The 18243-nt window shown below is 36.6% G+C and overlaps 1 protein-coding gene across 3 annotated transcripts in view; it reads left to right on the top strand.

Moving 5' to 3' along the window:
- AIMP1 (aminoacyl tRNA synthetase complex-interacting multifunctional protein 1) overlaps positions 1-18243 on the top strand; it is a 32284-nt gene that overhangs the window by 4227 nt on the left and 9814 nt on the right. The window contains exons 1-5 of one of the 3 annotated variants that reach the window (XM_009327054.1): positions 6731-6749; positions 8159-8292; positions 8974-9087; positions 11393-11551; positions 14203-14414. In XM_009327054.1, coding sequence (XP_009325329.1) covers positions 6748-6749; positions 8159-8292; positions 8974-9087; positions 11393-11551; positions 14203-14414 — 621 coding nt within the window. In that variant the 5' untranslated portion in view covers positions 6731-6747. Of the gene's footprint in view, positions 1-6730; positions 6750-8158; positions 8293-8973; positions 9088-11392; positions 11552-14202; positions 14415-18243 lie in introns of those variants that run through there. The other 2 variants (XM_009327055.1, XM_009327053.1) reach the window with 2 other exon arrangements.

Here is an 18243-nt window from a genome sequence, read left to right on the forward strand (position 1 = left end):
GAGGTGGGAAAGCGTACAAAGTTAATTCCAAATTGGACCAAGACAAACATTAGTAGAAACTTCTCCCTAAATACAAATTTAGCACAAGCTTACAGCCAGGATGTGAATGAAATTGCAAGTACTCTTAACTTACCTTAACCTTTTGAATGTTGCAGCTGTAGTGTGTTAAGATATGGTGCAGTTAATTAATGAGTTGTGGCATCTGCTAAATCTTGAAATGCAAACTTGAACAAAATACTAAAATAATTTTTACTTCTGACTGTTCAGTTTCTAATGATCTCTACCATACAGATCCAAGAGATCCATTTTAATTCAGATTAAGCCTGTCATAATACTCTTAAAGTAAAAATTTCATGCTTCTACCTGTATTTGTTCTAACATATGCCTGTCTTCATTCATTGCTTCTCATAGGTTTTATTTTTGCCTGTCTCATTAATGCTGTGACTTGCTTTTGACTTTGGTACATCGTTCCCTTTCAAGACAGACTTGTCTTCATATTTAAAAATAATCTTTACTGAGTAACTTCTGTTGCCTCAAAATTGGTACCAGTGGATGGGCCTTTTTTTGTGCAATATTCCATCACATTTTTAAAAAAAATCTCTTTCATGCTGCAGTATTTTTCAATATGAAAAAGTTTGGTTGTGTGTGTTTTTACTATTTACAGCCCTTTAAAATAGGGAAGGATAGACTCTTAGGACTACTAAAAGACCTGTCTGCAGCTGGGATTGAGCCTGATTTATCTGGCAGCCAGAAGGGTTGAACTGTAGTCTCCAGAGCTAGCAAATCATTCCTCAGGGCTGGCATTGCTTCTTGGATGGACTGTGTTAGACATGTTAGTTGTTTGGAAATCTGCAAAGCAATTATTCTGACTCTCTTAGTGCAAAAGATGTGAGTTGAAATAACATATGGCAGAAATGTACAACTTTGCCTAATAATTTGCTGCTTGGCATATCGCTTTCAATACTGTCTATACAGGATTTTACAGTTTATGAATACTTTAAAAATTCTATTTAATTGCTAAAAAAAACCACCATTGGGCTGTTCAAATGTTTAAAGCCCCAGTTACAGCAATTACTTGTTTGGGAAGAATGAGGAAGATGGAATTCTTACGTCTTTTTGAAATTACAAGTCTGCAAAACTGTATTGCCATACCTTACAATACCTTCTTATATTTTAGACTGTAATTCCATTTTGCTCATATTAAAGAGCGTTCTTTCTTTAGCAAAATACAAGGATAATAGTTAAAATTTCATTTGATCTTTTATAGTGCCACATTTCTAGTACCTGGTAGGGGGTCACTTATCTAATACTGAGAGTCAAAAATGAGGTTCCGTGATGATTTATTTGCTAATAATTTCTAGATTTTGATTTTTTACACTGCAATTTATCAACATTGCTCAAAATCTTGACCAAAAATACAGTGGGTTTTGGTGTGGTTTTGTTTGGTTTTGTTTTGTTTTTTAAATTGTGCTATCATTGCTAGTTGTTGCTTTTCAAGTATTTACCATTGCTCTGCCAAAAATATTTTGGTAGTTCTCCTTTGCTGTATGCGGAGAAGGACCTAGGTGAGGGTCTATATTTTGATCATTCACACATATTTGCTTAGGGCCTTAAACCATATTTTTAGTTGTGTATACTTACTTTGACAATGTGAGATTCAGGAAACCTACGTTCTTCCTTTACAGAGCTAACAATATACTTAATTGTGAAAGACGTGATGAGCTGATAGTTAAATCTTAACTGATCTGCGCCTGTCTTTTCAATGCGGATGGAATGATATTTAAGTGTAATGGGGTGCACTATGTCTTTTTGCTCTATTATAACAAGGAAACTAGGGCTTTGATTGTGATTAAGTAGTCTTAAGCAATGCAAAAGTTGTGTCTAATATCTAAGATACTTCTGTTTTCTTTCTCAGCATTCAACTGTTGCTTACTGATACCTTAGCCTACTTGTATATGGGTTTCAAAGGCACGTTTTTTGAAACCTGGTTTTGAACAGCTTCATGTTTTCCTTTGTTTTGCGATTGAGGAATTATATTTTTCCACAGATAAAACTGTGGAAAACCTGTGTTTCCAATAAGTAAATCTGATTCTTCTCTGTCTTTTGAAGCCTAGAAACATTTAATCTTTTAGAATTGCATTTCCTGAAAAGGAATATTTGAGTGTAAAAGTCATGATTGCATTTTACAATGTGTAACAGGTATAAAACCAGTGAAAGACCCAACCTTTTGTAGTAGTGATGGGTAAGTGCATGAAACTTCCTGAACATTGCTGATTTCCAAAGTATCCTAGCAATAGAATTACATTGCTGCAAATTTGTAACTAAATGTTACAGACCATTGCCTCCCTAATGACATATGAGAGCTGCTGCTGATCTTCTGTGAACGTTAGAGTGAAGTAGGGAGATGATCAAGTTAAAAGTAAGATTTGATCTAAAAACTAATTAGTTGTAGCTCTCCTCATTTATTTTTTTAATCGTTTAAATTTTCATAGTTTTGAAAACTAAACCTTAAGTTTTTCTACCAAAAATGTGAAATCAAATCAGATATTGTAAATCTTAGCCGAAGATTTTTATGGCATCAGGTCTAGAATACTTTATGAAAAGTTAGGAGAAACCTGTAAGAGAAAATTGATTTTTAAAGCATGAATCTCAATTCCCTGAGACAGGAGAAGATGGGACAAGTTACAACAATTTCCTAGTTGCACTGTGTCGTGGTTTAACCTCAGTTGGCAACTAAGCCCCACGCAGCCGCTCGCTCACTCCCCCCCCCTCCCGATGGGATGGGGGAGAGAATTGGAAAAGCACAAGTGAGAAAAACTTGTGGGTTGAGATAAAAACAGTTTAATAATTGAAATAAAATGATAATGATAATAATATGATAATAGTAATAATACACAAAGCAAGTGATGCCCAGTACAATTGCTCACCACCCACCGACCGATGCCCAGCCAGTCCCTGAGCAGCGGCCCCCCCGGCCAGCTTCCCCCAGTTTATGTACTGAGCATGACGTCACATGGTATGGAATGTCCCTTTGGCCGGTTTGGCTGTGCCCCCTCCCAGCTTCCTGTGCACCTCCAGCCTTCTCAGTCGGTAGAGCATGGAAAACTAGAAAGTCCTTGGCCAGTGTAAGCACTACCTAGCAACAACTAAAACATCGGTGCCTTATCAATTTTGTTCCCATCCTAAATCCAAAACACAGCACTGTACCAGCTACTAGGAAGGAAATTAACTCTATCCCTGCCGAAACCAGGACACACTGATACTTTGGTTTAGCAAAAGATAACATAGTTCCACTCGTCTTTTTTTTTTTTCTTTCTGTTTTGATCTGCTCACTAGTGTTCCTTACTTTGCAGAATAGAAAAATGTGATGTGAGATTCTTAAATCTGATTCACTGTGTCCTGACGGTTCATAAAAGTGCAAAGCATAGGAAAGCAGAGTCTGGCAAACAGCTGGCATGTTTTGTTATATTTATGGGTTTTTGTAAGATTGTCTGCCAGAAATGACCGTACTCAAAAAAGATGCTCAGATAGAAATCTTTGAACACACTTCTTGCAGAAACAAAGTGATTGTTGATACTTTCTATCTTTAACAGAAAGTAGAATACTTTGCTATAAGGTTGGACACAATAAAGTGTCTTGAGACATCTCATGGAAGAAGAAAAGGAGTTTAATTTGAGAGTTGCTTGAGACTTAAGACCAAAAGCTTAGGAAGAGGAATTGCCATTAAATATTTTTCTATAGTTTAAACTAATGAACTTTATTTAGCATTGGAGAAATTTACCTTTGTGTTGTCGATGACTTTTAGAATAAGGCTGATCCCACTGGTTCTGCTTCATAATGACAAACTTTTAATTTGAACAGAGCATCTCAATTGAAAAGCAGGCATGTCTTTTCGCAGACTTTTATTTTCTCCTGTAGTGGCTCCTTGCCTGGTCTTAGGTCTTGGTTGGCGGCTATTCATAAACATGGCATTCTCTGTAAGGCATATGTTTATGCTATCTGGGCCATCTTGTGATTGCTATCTGCTCTTTACTAAAGATCAGTAGGATTGGCTTTGCTGTAGAAATACTTGATTCCTGTGAAGTATTTTGCTAGCACAAAGCAAAGAGCAATGATGGGTCAGAGCAAAGCAGCTGTGCAATGAAGAATGCTGCCCAGGTGTGGTAAGCTGTGAAAGTTTACCCTCTTACTGTGGAGGAGTTAGTGTATATGTGGGAGAGGCAGAGAGGAGAAGCAGGCAGTTGTGGTAATTTTGTTTCCTTTTACATCATTTGAGACAAAATTTGGCAACTTCTTGTCTCAACACATGCCCAGGGTGACCAAGTGAAATGCACATGGCATTTGGTTGTGTTGCGTTAAGGCCTGTGAGAAAGAAATTAGATGCATGTCACCTAAGAGAGCAGCATAAAATTTGACTGAATTGAAAATGCTGAAATAAAGCTGCATCACTGTGATAGATGTACTCGATGTATACATGGAGAACATGTTGATCTGTAGGCAGTAAGTCTTCCTAAGCAGCCTGCAGGTTAGATCTCGTACAGTTAGTAATCTTACTTTGTGTGTTGACATTAACAAAAGCATCGCAAGAAAAAGCTGAGAACTTCGCAATACTGAGCTTTTTTAAATCTCCAGCTGGAAAAAGGAATGCTTAGAGCTAATTATTTTAGGTTTTGGGAATCAGTTGGCTTCCAATTTCTGTTTTTTTGCTTAAATGATTGCTTTTCCAATAGTGAAAAGTAAGTGGTTCCATGTTCAGACTATGGATAGATTCCAAAAACAATTTTTAGAGTTTAAGTTTTAAATCTTGTCATTAATTTTATGGGGTTTTGGCTTTTTCTTGCTTTTAAAAACAGAGAATATTAATATCAAAGAGTAAGCTACACCAAGGTTTGTTTTTAGCATCTTCTTGGTGCGTTCACTTTTTGATCTGGATATATTCTAAGGTCTAGGCCAATGTTGATAAACCAGTATTTGTAAAATGTTGAAATTTGGGGGTAATTTGTACAATATGAGAAGTCATGATTTATTATAGAAAGTTCGCCACTTTGGGGACCCTTCCACATTACATGTTCTTGAGAAACATAGTAGAATAATGCCTGTTTTCTCCTGTGAGGGTACTGCAGCTATTTAGAAGACTGCAGGAGGCAGTGCTTTCTGTTTTTAAAAAAAAAAAAGATAGGCAACTCTTTTAATCAGCAAGTAGAATGATGAGAAATCAAACAACTTTTATGTGTTGATACGTAACTTCATGAATAACTGCAGGACTTGAGTCTTTTATTTGAAGATTGAGTTCCATTATAGTGGAGCGAGTGGGTTTTGGAGCAGTTCTGAATGTCTTGCAGGTAACAAAGTAGTCCTCAGAGGTCTGAGATGAAACAGCTTCCCTTAGCTGAGCAACCAGGTAACTTCAGGAGGTTACCCTTTTCAGAAGGTCTGAATATAGCTACTCCTTACTTGTTTTTCAGAACTATTTTTTGTTTGAAGGGAAAGCAGCTTGTTAGGCACAATTGTATGAAGTGACTTTACTTTCAGTTGGCCTCTGGAACATTTTCTGCAAAACAGGTCAGAATGTGTCTGTAATAAGACATGATTCTGTTTTTTAAGCTATATTATTCCTGGTTTTCTTTCCTATTTTTAGTTTGTGTATCACCAATAGGAGTTGGTTGTTTGGGGTTTTTTTGTGTGTGTAGTGGAGGGGTGTCAGGGTAGCAGAGGGGAAAGGTAAAAAAAAATCGACTGTAACCTTTGTTGCAGTGCTAATGTTTTTAATGTGTTTTGTGTTTTATAATAGAGGGTGGATCTTAATTTTTTTTTTAATATGCCCTTTTTAGATACAGTTTTATCACTGTGCTGTATGGGTTCCTGTGCCCGTGCAGCAGTTCATTTCAGCCTGTTAGCTCTCTATATTAGTATTGGAAATACCTATTCCTTTGTGTTATCGTTATAATACTAGATTTACAGAAATTATTTGACAAGTGGGAAAATGTCTACCAATTGTAATCATGTAACTTCATTTCCAGATCTTCAGTTCATTAACCAACTTGGCTAAAACCTATAAAATGTACCAATTCTATTCACTTTGAAGTTTTAGTAGCATTTCTGTTGTTGTTGGCAAAGTTTCCACTGTTAGTATTGTGTTTCCCTGAGAGAACATGTAGCTTGCAAGAAATCTTACTGGTATGCAGACAATAATACCCCAGGCTTTGTATTATGCTGTGTTGTGCCATAATAGTTTTATGACTATTTCCATTTGACATCTAAATCAGTAACTTATTGGAATCACCGTTTTCCTTTTTAAAACCCTCTGTTTTCAGACTGCACATGAAAACAAAATTATTTTCTTATTAGCAGAGATTAATATTAAAATCACTTTAGTTGTCCTGGAAAGATGATTTTACTGCTCTTCTCTCCACGAGAGTTTCTTTCTTCTAAAAGACAAATCTGTTGTGGATGAGTGGAAGGTGTGATGGCAGTAATACTCTTGCATCTTTAAGCAAAGCAGTGTGTGGAAAACAGACTTTGATTGTATTAGATTGCAAAGAAGGCAAGATGTTCATTCATCACTTCTGCAGGAGTAATATACCCCATGCATCATCTGACTACTGTATCTCTCTCTGGCTTTGTGAATTTTACTTTGAGAACTTTTAATTACACTATTCCTGATTCATTGTCTTTTGCCTTTTTTTTTTTTTTAAGATATATAGCTATGGAGAATTGAGTTCTCTGTAATAGAAGATCAGATATCAAATGTAAGTTGATACTGAGAGTGCAGCAAAGGTCCTGTGTTGACACTGGCATGAGTGTGATTGTATCTGTTCACCTTTCAGTTATTTCTAAACCTGTTTTGTCTTCAGCATGGCTTTTGTTGCAAATCCCAACAGAGAATATTTGTACGTTAAAAACAGATTTAGGTCATAGTGTCAGAATAATCTTGCAAAAAAATGGGAAGTTTTCTGCCAATTTGGTATGAGAAAAGGCATTTTTGGGCTCTGATATAGTTGAGGAGCCAATGCATGCATCTGGATCGCCATTTTCTTACCAGTTCTTTGTTGCAGCTCATGGGCAAATTCACAGGAATTACATCACCGTTGCTTGTGAAGATCTGCAAGGCGTCTTTCCTTCCCACCTATAATCAGTTTTCTTTCTTGATTTACAGATGAGGCAGCTGCTAGTACCGATTCTTTCTTCATCTAGATACTGAGTGGGAGGGTAAAAGCACTATCTGCTGCAGATACGAGTGACTGTAACTGTATTTCATCATTCTGTTGTTACTATTTGAGTTTTATGGTTAGACACAAATGTTGCAGAGAAGGAAGTAGGCCAAATTTGGTAGCTTTCAAGAAATAAGGGCTGTACACAAGGCATAGCTAGTTTCTGGAACATTAGAGAAACCCAGTAAAACGAGTTGAACATCCTAAAAGAAGGTTAGACAGCATTTATTTGTGCTCTTGCCTTTACTGGTCTTCTGAGTTTCCTGCTTCTTTAGTTTGTTACCTGGGTGCCTGGCCTTCATTTCAGTGGAAACAAGACAATTGAAGTCAGTGCTAAAATAACTCTGAAGGTGTAAACCTGCAGTAAAAGTTGTACTAATCCGAGATGAGTAAAAATACTGATGAATTCTGCTTAAAAGTAAAATAACAGTAAATTCTTAATGTATGCACAACCACAATGTATGAAGTATTCAGTATATTCTAAATAAATCTATTAGAAAAGTTCAGAAATTTTTGTGGGATGTTTCTATTTTCTTAGTCTCAATAAAATTCTGCATAGGCTTAATAAATTTTTTGGCTAAAAAACAGGATACAGGGTTCTCCTGTCCAGCCTTTCCCTCTTATTTCCTTTTTTTCCACAATTTATTTGGACCTTTCTTTCTGAGAAGGTGGAATTTTTTCTATTTCATGAAGGAAGAACATGTTTTCCACAGCTGGGAAGAAAAGTAGCTTTTCTTCCAAAATATTGGAAAGCAGGTATCAAACATCAGATTCCATTTAGCGTTGCTTTTTGTTTGGGCTTTGCATTAGGAGATGGGAGCCCAGCTTGTTCACATAGCAAATTTTCTTTTTCAGCAACTGATTTTAGAACTGCTTCATGTGGTAAGAGATGGTAGTGTTATTACGTTAAGAAGTCATTAATTTTAGACTGTCTGTTGTTTGTCTAGGTTTTTAGCCCGTTTCTTGGTAAAGATGGCAGCCAACAATGCAGTGCTGAACAGACTGGAGCAGAAGGGTGCCGAGGCTGATCAAGTTATTGAATACCTCAAGCAACAAGTTGCTCTGCTCAAGGAGAAAGCTAGTAAGGAATAATCTATCTTATGATAAACTTATTAACCAGATGGTTAACATTAAATGCTCATAGGAAAAAATGAGAACATGGACAACTTCATTGGTGCCATCAGCCTTTTAAGTGTGTTTCGAGTTCTCCAAGATAAAGCTTGTAATAGTAGCACCGCTTCACTGTCTTGTGGTTTGGGTTTTTTTGAAGCTGCTTATTCTGAAATAGGAAAGGCATGAATGAGGAAGGATTCATGACACAAATAGATTATGGAAATTTGGCAGGACACTATTCTGTATGGGGGGAGAAAGGGAGTCGAGAAGAATGGGAGACTTTGCATTTGCCTGAATGCGTTACTGCTTTTTCACCACTATGGGATTCTCTCAAGCGTATCATACCTTCAACTTTGATATTTTGTACATATTACAAACATGTTAAAGCTTTTTCGAATTTAGTCTATTTAGGGGACTGAGAAGCTAGTGTATTGAGAGGCAACTTGAATACGTAAGTATTGTAAAAAATGGCTATTTCAACAAAAAAAGGATTCAAAAATATTTCTGATGATACAGTCCTTGAAAGTTTCCACTTTTTTGGTGTTTGGCTCACCATGTTTCACTTTGCTCTGAAAACAAAACCTCTGTTTGCCAAACGATGAATGCTCATTATTGAAACCTGTCGTTTTTAATATAGTGTCAACTTTAGTCTTGCAGGCATCTCTCCGAGAAGAGAAGAAGCTCCGTGTGGAAAATGCTAAGCTGAAGAAAGAAATTGAAGGGCTGAAACAGGAGCTGATTCAGGCAGAAATTCGAAATGGAGGTGGGGGGAAAAAGTCCTATCCTCATAGAACATAGTTTTGATCATATTTTGTGCTAACAAGATCTCTCTTAATTCTTCTTGATTTTTATCTTTCTGTATGTGACTTTATTGCATTTCGTAGAAATTCTGGATTTTCCTAGGTTCCATGCCTATGACAGGTTACTTAATTCCAACACTTTAGTAAGCTGCAAGCCTAACGGGTACATATGCCAAATCTTAATCAGACATAGAACTGGTTCTTTGTATGTCTTTGTACCATGCCTTCCATAAAAAGCCCCGAATATGACTGATGACAATGACTCCTTATAATACCTTAGAAGTTGCTGAATGTCTAACACTTCTTGATACTCTGAGTATTTAATCTAGCATGACTGAAAAATCCCGGTGGAAAATCAAGCCATAGTTCAAAGTACAGATGGGCAGTGACTTATTAGAAAATCTGTGGTAATGTAGAATTAGAAACAATGTGTTTTGAATTTTTGATTCCATGCTTTAGTAGGACTAGCCTTTCATTGCACTGTTTTTCTTTCTTTGCACTCCCCTGCGCAGCTCTGTTCAGCTCGCACCATCATTATATAATTCATATTAAAAAAGAAAGCACAAAAAACAAAACTCAAGTGTTTCACATCCAGTGTGTCATCTTTAAAATTGTTTCCAAAGAAAGCCTCTTCCGCCCTCAACAGCTATTACTATTTTCACCCATGCTGTCAGTATTATAAATTGGGTGAGATAGTATCCAGTGTAGCCGGATGCTAGCATTCAACCGTACTGAATGTTTTACTGGTAAAACAACACATTCAGTCTTCAAAAAGACTAGCATTTTATAAATGCAGAGAATTCTTTTTCTCCTGTGGGCATGAATAAAGCCCTTTTATGTACTAAACCAAACCATTTTGTATTTCTCCATTGTCTGTTAGTTTGCAGCAATTCTTGATGGGTGTAGGATATTTCACAGAATCTCTGTTATGCTTGAGAGAGAAGTCTCAAGGTATATGATTTTTTCCAAGGTGGGAAAGGATTAGGAAATCAGTATTTGGTTTGACATACATCTTCCTTTATTTAGCTGGTTTATCTAAAAGGCAGTAGGGCTAAATTCAGATCTTTTCTTTTGAAGTAAATTAGCGTATGTTAGCTTTGACAGTGTTAAGTAGTTGAGCACAGAAATTAGATGGACACAGAACATCAAAAATATCACTTGAGATATTTTTTCAAAAATCAGAGAAACAAAAAGTCTTTCCACAACTAGCAAGCCAAATAGCAAGCAAGTGGTTGTTGGTACAACAAATCTCAGATTCAAATGTCTTTTAAAAATTGTTTATAAGAACATAATTCATGCAAATCACTTCAGTGTTGAAGAGAGCAGGTATCAACAAACACAGTGCAGTTCTTCAGGAAAGTTAATAAATGTCTCAAGTATAAAAAGAAGCATGTATGCAGAACGGGGAACTGTATAATAGTGACACTAGAAGGATTTGTCAAACAGTAATTAGTCATAAAACAGCCCAGGTTGAAAGGGACCTCAAAAGATCAGCTGGTCTAACCTTTCTTGGGAAAGGGAGCCTAGATGATACTAGCACACTAATGATGCTTACCCAGTACAATGATTTGGTAAAAAGCCTTGATGAGATTATTGAGCAGAATGTAGAAGGGAGGTATTCATATACTTTCATCTGGTAAGATTGATAGTGAGATGATGTCCGGAATTCTATATCAACAGTTTAAAAAGAAATATGAAGATAATGTGGAGAATTTAGCGAAGGGAAGGGAGGAACCAACACTTCATTTTAGGGCTGCAGATAATTTCTTAGAATGTGATTATTCAGGCTCAGTTTCTTCAGTTAATCAGAAAAAAGAGTTGAGGAATGATCTGACTACGATATAAAAATGATTTTACGCATAGCAAATTACAGAATAGTCTCCAGTATGACGAGAGCTAGTAGCTAGAAACTGAAACTAGACAAACACAAATGAGAAATAAGGAGTTAGTAGCAAAGATAACTAGATGTTGAAACAAACTACAAAAAGAGGTGGTGTTTGCTTATATGTTCTCTTGTATTTAGCACATTTTCCCATTTAAAAAATGTGTTGTGAAAGGCATTGTTCTTAACTGATCAGAATAATCTTGTACAGATTGAGTTCTGAAATATGTTTTGTAATGTTGTGCTTCACTACTCAGCAGTTGTGGTTTAGGTATTTTAAGCAGAATTTTCAGTTCTCTCTACTTTTTCATTTATATTGGAAACTTAAAATGTTATAGTGTTAAAAATTCTGGTAGCCCTACTAACTTTTGTGGTTTTGATTTTAGTAAAACAGATTGCAGTTCCTCCTGGTACAACCGTTTCTACAGCTTCATTTTCAGATGATGTTCCACAACCTACAGCAGTCACATCATCTCCTGGTTCCAAAGATCAAATTAAAGGTGAAGATGAAGAAAAGAAAAAGAAGGAAAAAGTAGAAAAGAAAGGTACTTCAGTTTTCTTAGCTGTGATAGACAGTTAAGGCATTTCAGTTATGCAAGTGCTTTTACATCATTTTGGGCACAGAAAAAAACAGTCTTACAGCCACAGCAGGAAGTCATGTGCTAGCTCTTAAAATCTTGGAAGTACTTGAAGTTAGTGAAGGCCATCAAGTAAGCTACAGATTCTTACTTAAACAGGATACATGCCAAATTTCTTTCCATGTGACTGAACTCCCTTATCTAAAAAAACCCACAACAAAAAAACCACTGGTGAAATCGTGTGGCTAAGAGGAAGTACTGGGTAAAGGACATAGGCAGATAGCATAATCTGGTTTTGGCATCAGGGAGGCAATGCAGAAGCAGGGTATGTAGGTTTCCGAACACCTTTCCTCCTGTTTTTCTTTTTTAGCTGTCTGTATCGGCTTCTGTTTAACAAACTCTCTTAATAGAAGAAAAGACGTGTCTGTTAAACTTACACAGAAGTACAAGTGTCTATCTTGTAACTTAAACTCCTGTTTTACAATCATTCTCTTAAGCAAATTATTATTAATTTGCTATGAATTTATTTGCACAGCTTTTCAGAGTTTGGATATTATGCTGATAGAGCACTGTATCTCTGTGATTTTTCTGGTGAGCTGTACTCAGGCTTATAAGCTTCTTCATATTTTTCGGTGTGCTGCAGCCTTTGACACATCAATATTCCACAGAGCTGTAAATATAAAAGCAGAGGCCACATGTCATATCAGGCAATTAACTCTTTTCTTCAAGTACTCAGTGGCTACAGAGCAAGTATTCAGTTGGTAAGGAAAAATAAAACTTTCTTGTACTGTATTTCCCCTCATCTTGTATAAGTAGCTTAAATTTAGAAAGCAATCTATTTCACTTTTTCCTTCCAGTGACTGTATTTGGAAAAAGGTGAAATATAGCATGAACATTAAGTGGAAGCCCTGAACAGGCTATTTCTGTGAAGTTCAACATCTATTGTAGGTATAGTATTTAGTAGTCATAGTAACCAATATGTAAAATTTGTTTTTTAGTCTTGAAATTGATGAAATTAGGGAATATCTCAAATCCTTTTGCTTTCTGTCACCTATCTTATCTGTTTCCTCTCTGGTTATTCCCATATTCTTAGTTCCACTTCTTGCAAACTTCATCTGTGAGGCTCCTCTGGATATTGATTCTGGGCTGACTCCCACACTGGCCAGAGGAGTGCAGTTCTCTCCTTAGCCTGCGGCATTGAAACGGATGTTTTCTGTGCATCTGAACATATGCTGTGTACAGACATGCTTTGCTATGTTCTCTTTTCCTTCTTTGGTGACAGACTTCATTTCTCTAAAGTGAAATAAATGGAGTGCTAGAAGTTGATTTTTTTTTTTTTGGCTCCAGGCCATTGTAGAGACATGTCATGAAGTGGAGAACAGTGAGGAATGATACCAAGGATAAAGATGGCAGGTCTTTGAAATGATCTTAGGTATTAAATATTAACTGTCTTGATGGTATTTTTTCAGTTTCTCTTCAATTATTGTATGTATGACTGGTTTTATTAATCTAATTCTAATTAATAAAACCCAGTCATAAACTCTAGAGCTTTTTATTTATCCCATATGAATGGAAATATTTATTAAAAGCTATTGCTTATGTTAAAAAAAACACTGCCTTTTTATTACTGAATGTATTATTTAATGTCAACCCTGTACTAGAGCAGTGATAAATCAATCAAATTGCGTGCTGCGTCCACTTTTCCTTTTTTGCTCCCTAAAGAAGGGAGTTTAGCTTACATTAATATGTAAGCTATCTGGGATGAAAGAATAACAGAATATGCTTATTTTAAATAAGCACTTCTTAGACATTTCTTAATCCCCCAGAGATTATAGTTGTTAAACAAATCTTGAATGTCTTTTAAACAGGACAGCCTTATATACAAACTGGGTGTAACTTGCTCATCTCAGAACAAATATCTAAATAAGCAGCTGAGTATGGGGAGTGTTGCTTCACTGCTGTTTTATACTTTACAGTATTCACAGGTGATGATAAACCCTTGCATTGCCATGGGATAAAGACTCTGCACCAGTGGAACCTCATAAGCCATGAGTGTTTTCACACACTGGTATATGTAGGAAGTGAAGGATGTTAGCTGAGGTCATCTTGAAGGGTTGCTTTGCAACTGTAACAGTGTAGTTGCAGTGACTTGGCATTGTCCACAGTTAGGAGCATGTTAAGCATTAGTAACCTGATAACTGGTGATTGTCTAGTTTCCCTTTGCTGGTGAAACACCATGGCAAGACTTACTTGGTAATTGCTAATTGTTAAAACAGTACTATCAGGCTTATTGATGTGGCCTTTGGCAGAGTGTATATGTCACTTACATATGCATTAGCTACACTTAAAGTTCAGCATGACTTCACTTTACAAACAAGAAAACACCTCTGTCCTAAGGTGGTAATTACTTGGAGTAACAATCTAAATTGGAGCGTGTATGATGATTCTCCACTGGAAACTAGTAATAGATGAAGAGTAAAGAGTTAGCACCTCTATGTTTTACACTGGATTTACACTTATTTCTGCGATTGTAGCTTGCTTTTCCCTTGCAATAGTCATATATGTTATTTATGCTTTTTTTTAAATGTTTATTTCATGAGCTAAACTTTCTTTAATAGGTGAAAAGAAGGAGAAGAAACAGCAGCCAGCTGCTGGAAGTAGTGATGCAAAATCTGTAGATGTTTCTCATCTGGATCTTCGTGTTGGCTGCATTATTACTGCCAAAAAGCATCCGGATGCAGACACTCTGTATGTTGAAGAAGTGGATGTTGGTGAAGCAAGCCCAAGGACTGTTGTCAGCGGTTTAGTGAAACATGTTCCTCTGGAGCAGGTATTGACAAAATTATTTACTGATAGCTTTTCCTTCCCAAAAATATCTTAAGACCTTCATCTGTTTATAGGATGTGTTTTTATTCTGCTAAAAGATTTTTACAGTCATGAAAGCAAAAACAGAATGCAAATGGAAGTAATGCTTAATAACATTTGCCAGCAAATGGAGAAATACCCTTACCCCAAATCAGTTCCTTTCTGCTTGCAGTGCTTCTATCCTGGGATGTTATTCTGACTCCTCTGTGATGCCATTGGTACACAGTGGACTCCTAAACCAAACAGATGTGACTCTCCCTTCAGGTTTCCTAGTATGTAGTAGAGAACCCATAATAACTTTTTTGCTGTCATCCAAACTTTTGAAACCTTTGCCTTCCAACTCTCTTTATAGCCCGTTGAAGTGTTTGGCATGGAGTCAAGCAAAGAGCATGTAAATTTAACTTAGCTGGCAGTGAGTGGCTTAAACAACAGCAGGATACAAAATGCATATTTTTACTTCCTTGTCCAGAATAGTGTCTGCCTCTGCGCTTTTTTAGCTGGTACACTTCTGTGTTTGACATGCATGGTTTATGTATGCCTTGGGAACAACCTGAGATTTCAGGATTACACTTTCCTCTCACACTTCTTCTAGAGGGTTAGTGGAAGGGCGGAATTGACTGAAGGCTGCTTGTAAATTCAAATACAAGCTTGGCAAACAAAGCAATGTTGTATAGAGCAACTGCAAAACGGGTCGTGAAGGAATAGATCTTAGTGTGGAAAAGCTACATTTTCTCAAATGCCTTTTCAATCCCTATTCATGCCCTGTCCCCATGGTAAGACTGCAAATGTAGGAAACAATTAAAATTGTTGGTTTTTATGATACAGAGTTATTGAACTGAAAAAAAAAGACTGAATACAATAACTGTTCTGCACTGATCACCTGATAGTGTCCAGTTACTGGATTTGCAGTGGGGAAAAATTCAAATTGCTCACTTTTAGCAGTCTGTTCTCAAGAAAGCATGTAGAAAAAATACCTTAAAAGCCTTTCTAAATAAACTTGCGAACATGAAGTGTACAGAACGCAGCAGAAGTAACAGTCTTTTCTCTTTAACCTGCTTTCTGTCTGCAAAAAATAATCCAAAGTACTCATTAACAGAGAATTAGGGATCATTCTTGCATGTTCTTTGGGAACAGTTAGTTTGTGTGTCTGGTTTTGGTTTTGGCAAGTCTTTATTGGACAGTAAATTCTTAGGGGCAAGCTTCCATCTTTCTGTGGTTTTTTTTGCAGTGTTAAAAAATGTGAAGGCCTGGCATGTGACCTCTGCCATATATTTAAATAAAAATGTATACGTCAGATCAAGCACTATAGACATAATTCACCAAAATTCAGCTATTTATGATTGCAGTGTTTGATGTGGTAATTTAGCAGTGTTTGAGGCTGTAGTATTTGTATCATCTGATTTTACTCTTGGTTAGGAAGCACAATGTGTATCTTCGTTAACTTGCACTGCATACTGAAATGTTATTTATGGGTGTGAAAACTTCTTGCATGCCCACTTTATATGTGGTACATTGTGTTTTTGTGCACCACTGATGGGTGAAGCCAAGTCAGAAGTTGCACCCTCAAGTATCATGTATCGATAGATATATGTGTCATCAGTAATAGGGATATAGTACTGAAGCATGAGGTGGACCATACCAATGCTGAGCTCCTTCAGCAGCAGCTGGGGACAATTGGAGAACATTCTGAAATGTCAGCGGGAATTGACAGCTTTTCTGTCACTGCATTTGGCTTTTTGAAGTGGATCTCTGTGTGCTCCTAGCATCAATACCTGTCTCAGGCAATCATTCTTGAAATTCAGACAATTCTCAAGTGTCACTTTGTTAACCTCCCGAAATCCCCTTTAACCTAAGAGATCCTCATGTCAGTGATCAGAAGTGAAGGACAAGAATGCAGGGCGTGTATCTTAAACTTAGCAAGAAGAGAAGAGGCCACCATCAGCCTCCAGAAACACTACCCTACAACCATTCTTTGTGGAGGAGGCATTACAGCTGTACCTGTTATGAACTATACAGTCTCATTTCTGTAGCAGAAACTCTTTCTTTCTGCTTAGATAGCTTAATCTTCTTTCTTTCTAGATCATTGTTTAAGGGTTAGTGTTGTCCACCCAGGAATTGGCAAATGGTACTGGAATTTATATTTCTTTTTCTTAGATAGAATGGTAATTATATTCTTTATACACATTCTTAGTCTTCTAATTTCCTTTGTCTAGTCTGCAGAGAAAACATGTTTCTATAAATCATAAAGAGCAGTGACTACAGCTTGACTGTAAACTTATTGACACATTCTGTGTAATATAAGACACCTTTCCTAAAGCAAACCAGTTTTTTCCTCTGCTTTTGTAGCATTATGCTTCAAGGCTATATTAAATGCTATAGTGTTTCTTTTCAGATATGAAACAAATAGAAATATCTATGTAACCACGCTTGTGACTTGTAAATTATGTTTGCTGGCAAACTTAAGATCCAGACAAACGTGTAATAAATTGAGGAAGGCTTTTTGTTGCTGTTGGCATTGCAACTCACTGTGGTTTTAAAGCAATCAGTGTCTTGGTTTTAACTCATATTCACTAGCCATTGCAGTCTGTCACGGTATCTGATTTTGAGATATAGAGGGATAGTTAGTTGATAATCTATATAGACAGGTAACTTCAAGGTAATACAGGTTATACAATGTTATACAGGTAACTTCAAGGATTACCTAAGAAAAAGTGCGATATAACACTTGTGCTTCAAGGATAAGGTCTTGTTTCTTCTGTGTGGTAAACATCAGGATTAACTTTTCCTCATTTTAGTTTCTTTGCTTTATTTCTTGCCCTCTCCCCCCCCTGCCGCTTCATTCTACCAGCATGTGGGAAAATTCATTGTTTTATTCTGAATGTGAAGTAGCTGTGTGTCCAGCCATAGAAACTGTAACAACTAACATTTTTGCTGAAACTACATCAGTTTCTCACTAGTTGAGTTGCCAGTTTTGAAGTTCCTGGATTTCTGAAACAAAAGGATTGGCTCTCTGGAAGGCCAGTGGAGGTTGTTGCTGTTTCAAGGAGATAACATTTGAATTTCCTTTGCTTATTCTCAGCTCATTTATGTATCAAACACCTCCTGAGATGCCAAAGCCTTATTAGTTCCCTGTAGACATAGACTTGCTTCTGTTTGTGTCCTTTTAAGTGTGGAGATTTGCCTTATTGTTCTTAACCAGAATTTGCTTTACTGGATAATATATCACATATCAGAAGGAAACATACACTTAGTGTCTATCTTCAGCTGCTTTTCAGTAACACCCTGTATTTCTGATAGAACTTTTCACGTACTGGGAAAGGGAGTTAGGTTTCTTCCTTTTTTTTTTTTTTCCTTCCCCCCCCACCCCCCCCCCCCCCCCTTTTTTTTTTTTAATTTCTGCCCACTCTTATCTATCTGTCAGGAAACTCCCCAATTTATTTTTACAGTTAATTTGAAAAAAACTAGATTGTTTCTTTTGTTCCTCTAATTTATGGGGTTACAGAGAGTGGCCATCAGTAGAATTACTGGATCTGACCCTTTGTAGCTGACACATTTCAGGGTTTTAGTTATCATTTACTGTAAAAAGATCTCATAAGAGCTATGCAGATAGAATGATACCTGACCATCAGATTCCTTGATGGTTTGTAAACAATCTTTTTTGCACTTATTATGCATGAATACAGAGGGGTTCACTATTGTAACTGAAGCCCTGTTTTCTGGAAATGTTACGGTAAGTCCCTTCTATAAAAATTAGCACAACCAGTTTAAAAAAAAAATACACTACTAAAAACTTG

The sequence above is a fragment of the Pygoscelis adeliae genome, unplaced genomic scaffold (genome assembly GCF_000699105.1).
Source record: "Pygoscelis adeliae isolate BGI_AS28 unplaced genomic scaffold, ASM69910v1 Scaffold87, whole genome shotgun sequence".
NCBI lineage: Eukaryota > Metazoa > Chordata > Aves > Sphenisciformes > Spheniscidae > Pygoscelis > Pygoscelis adeliae.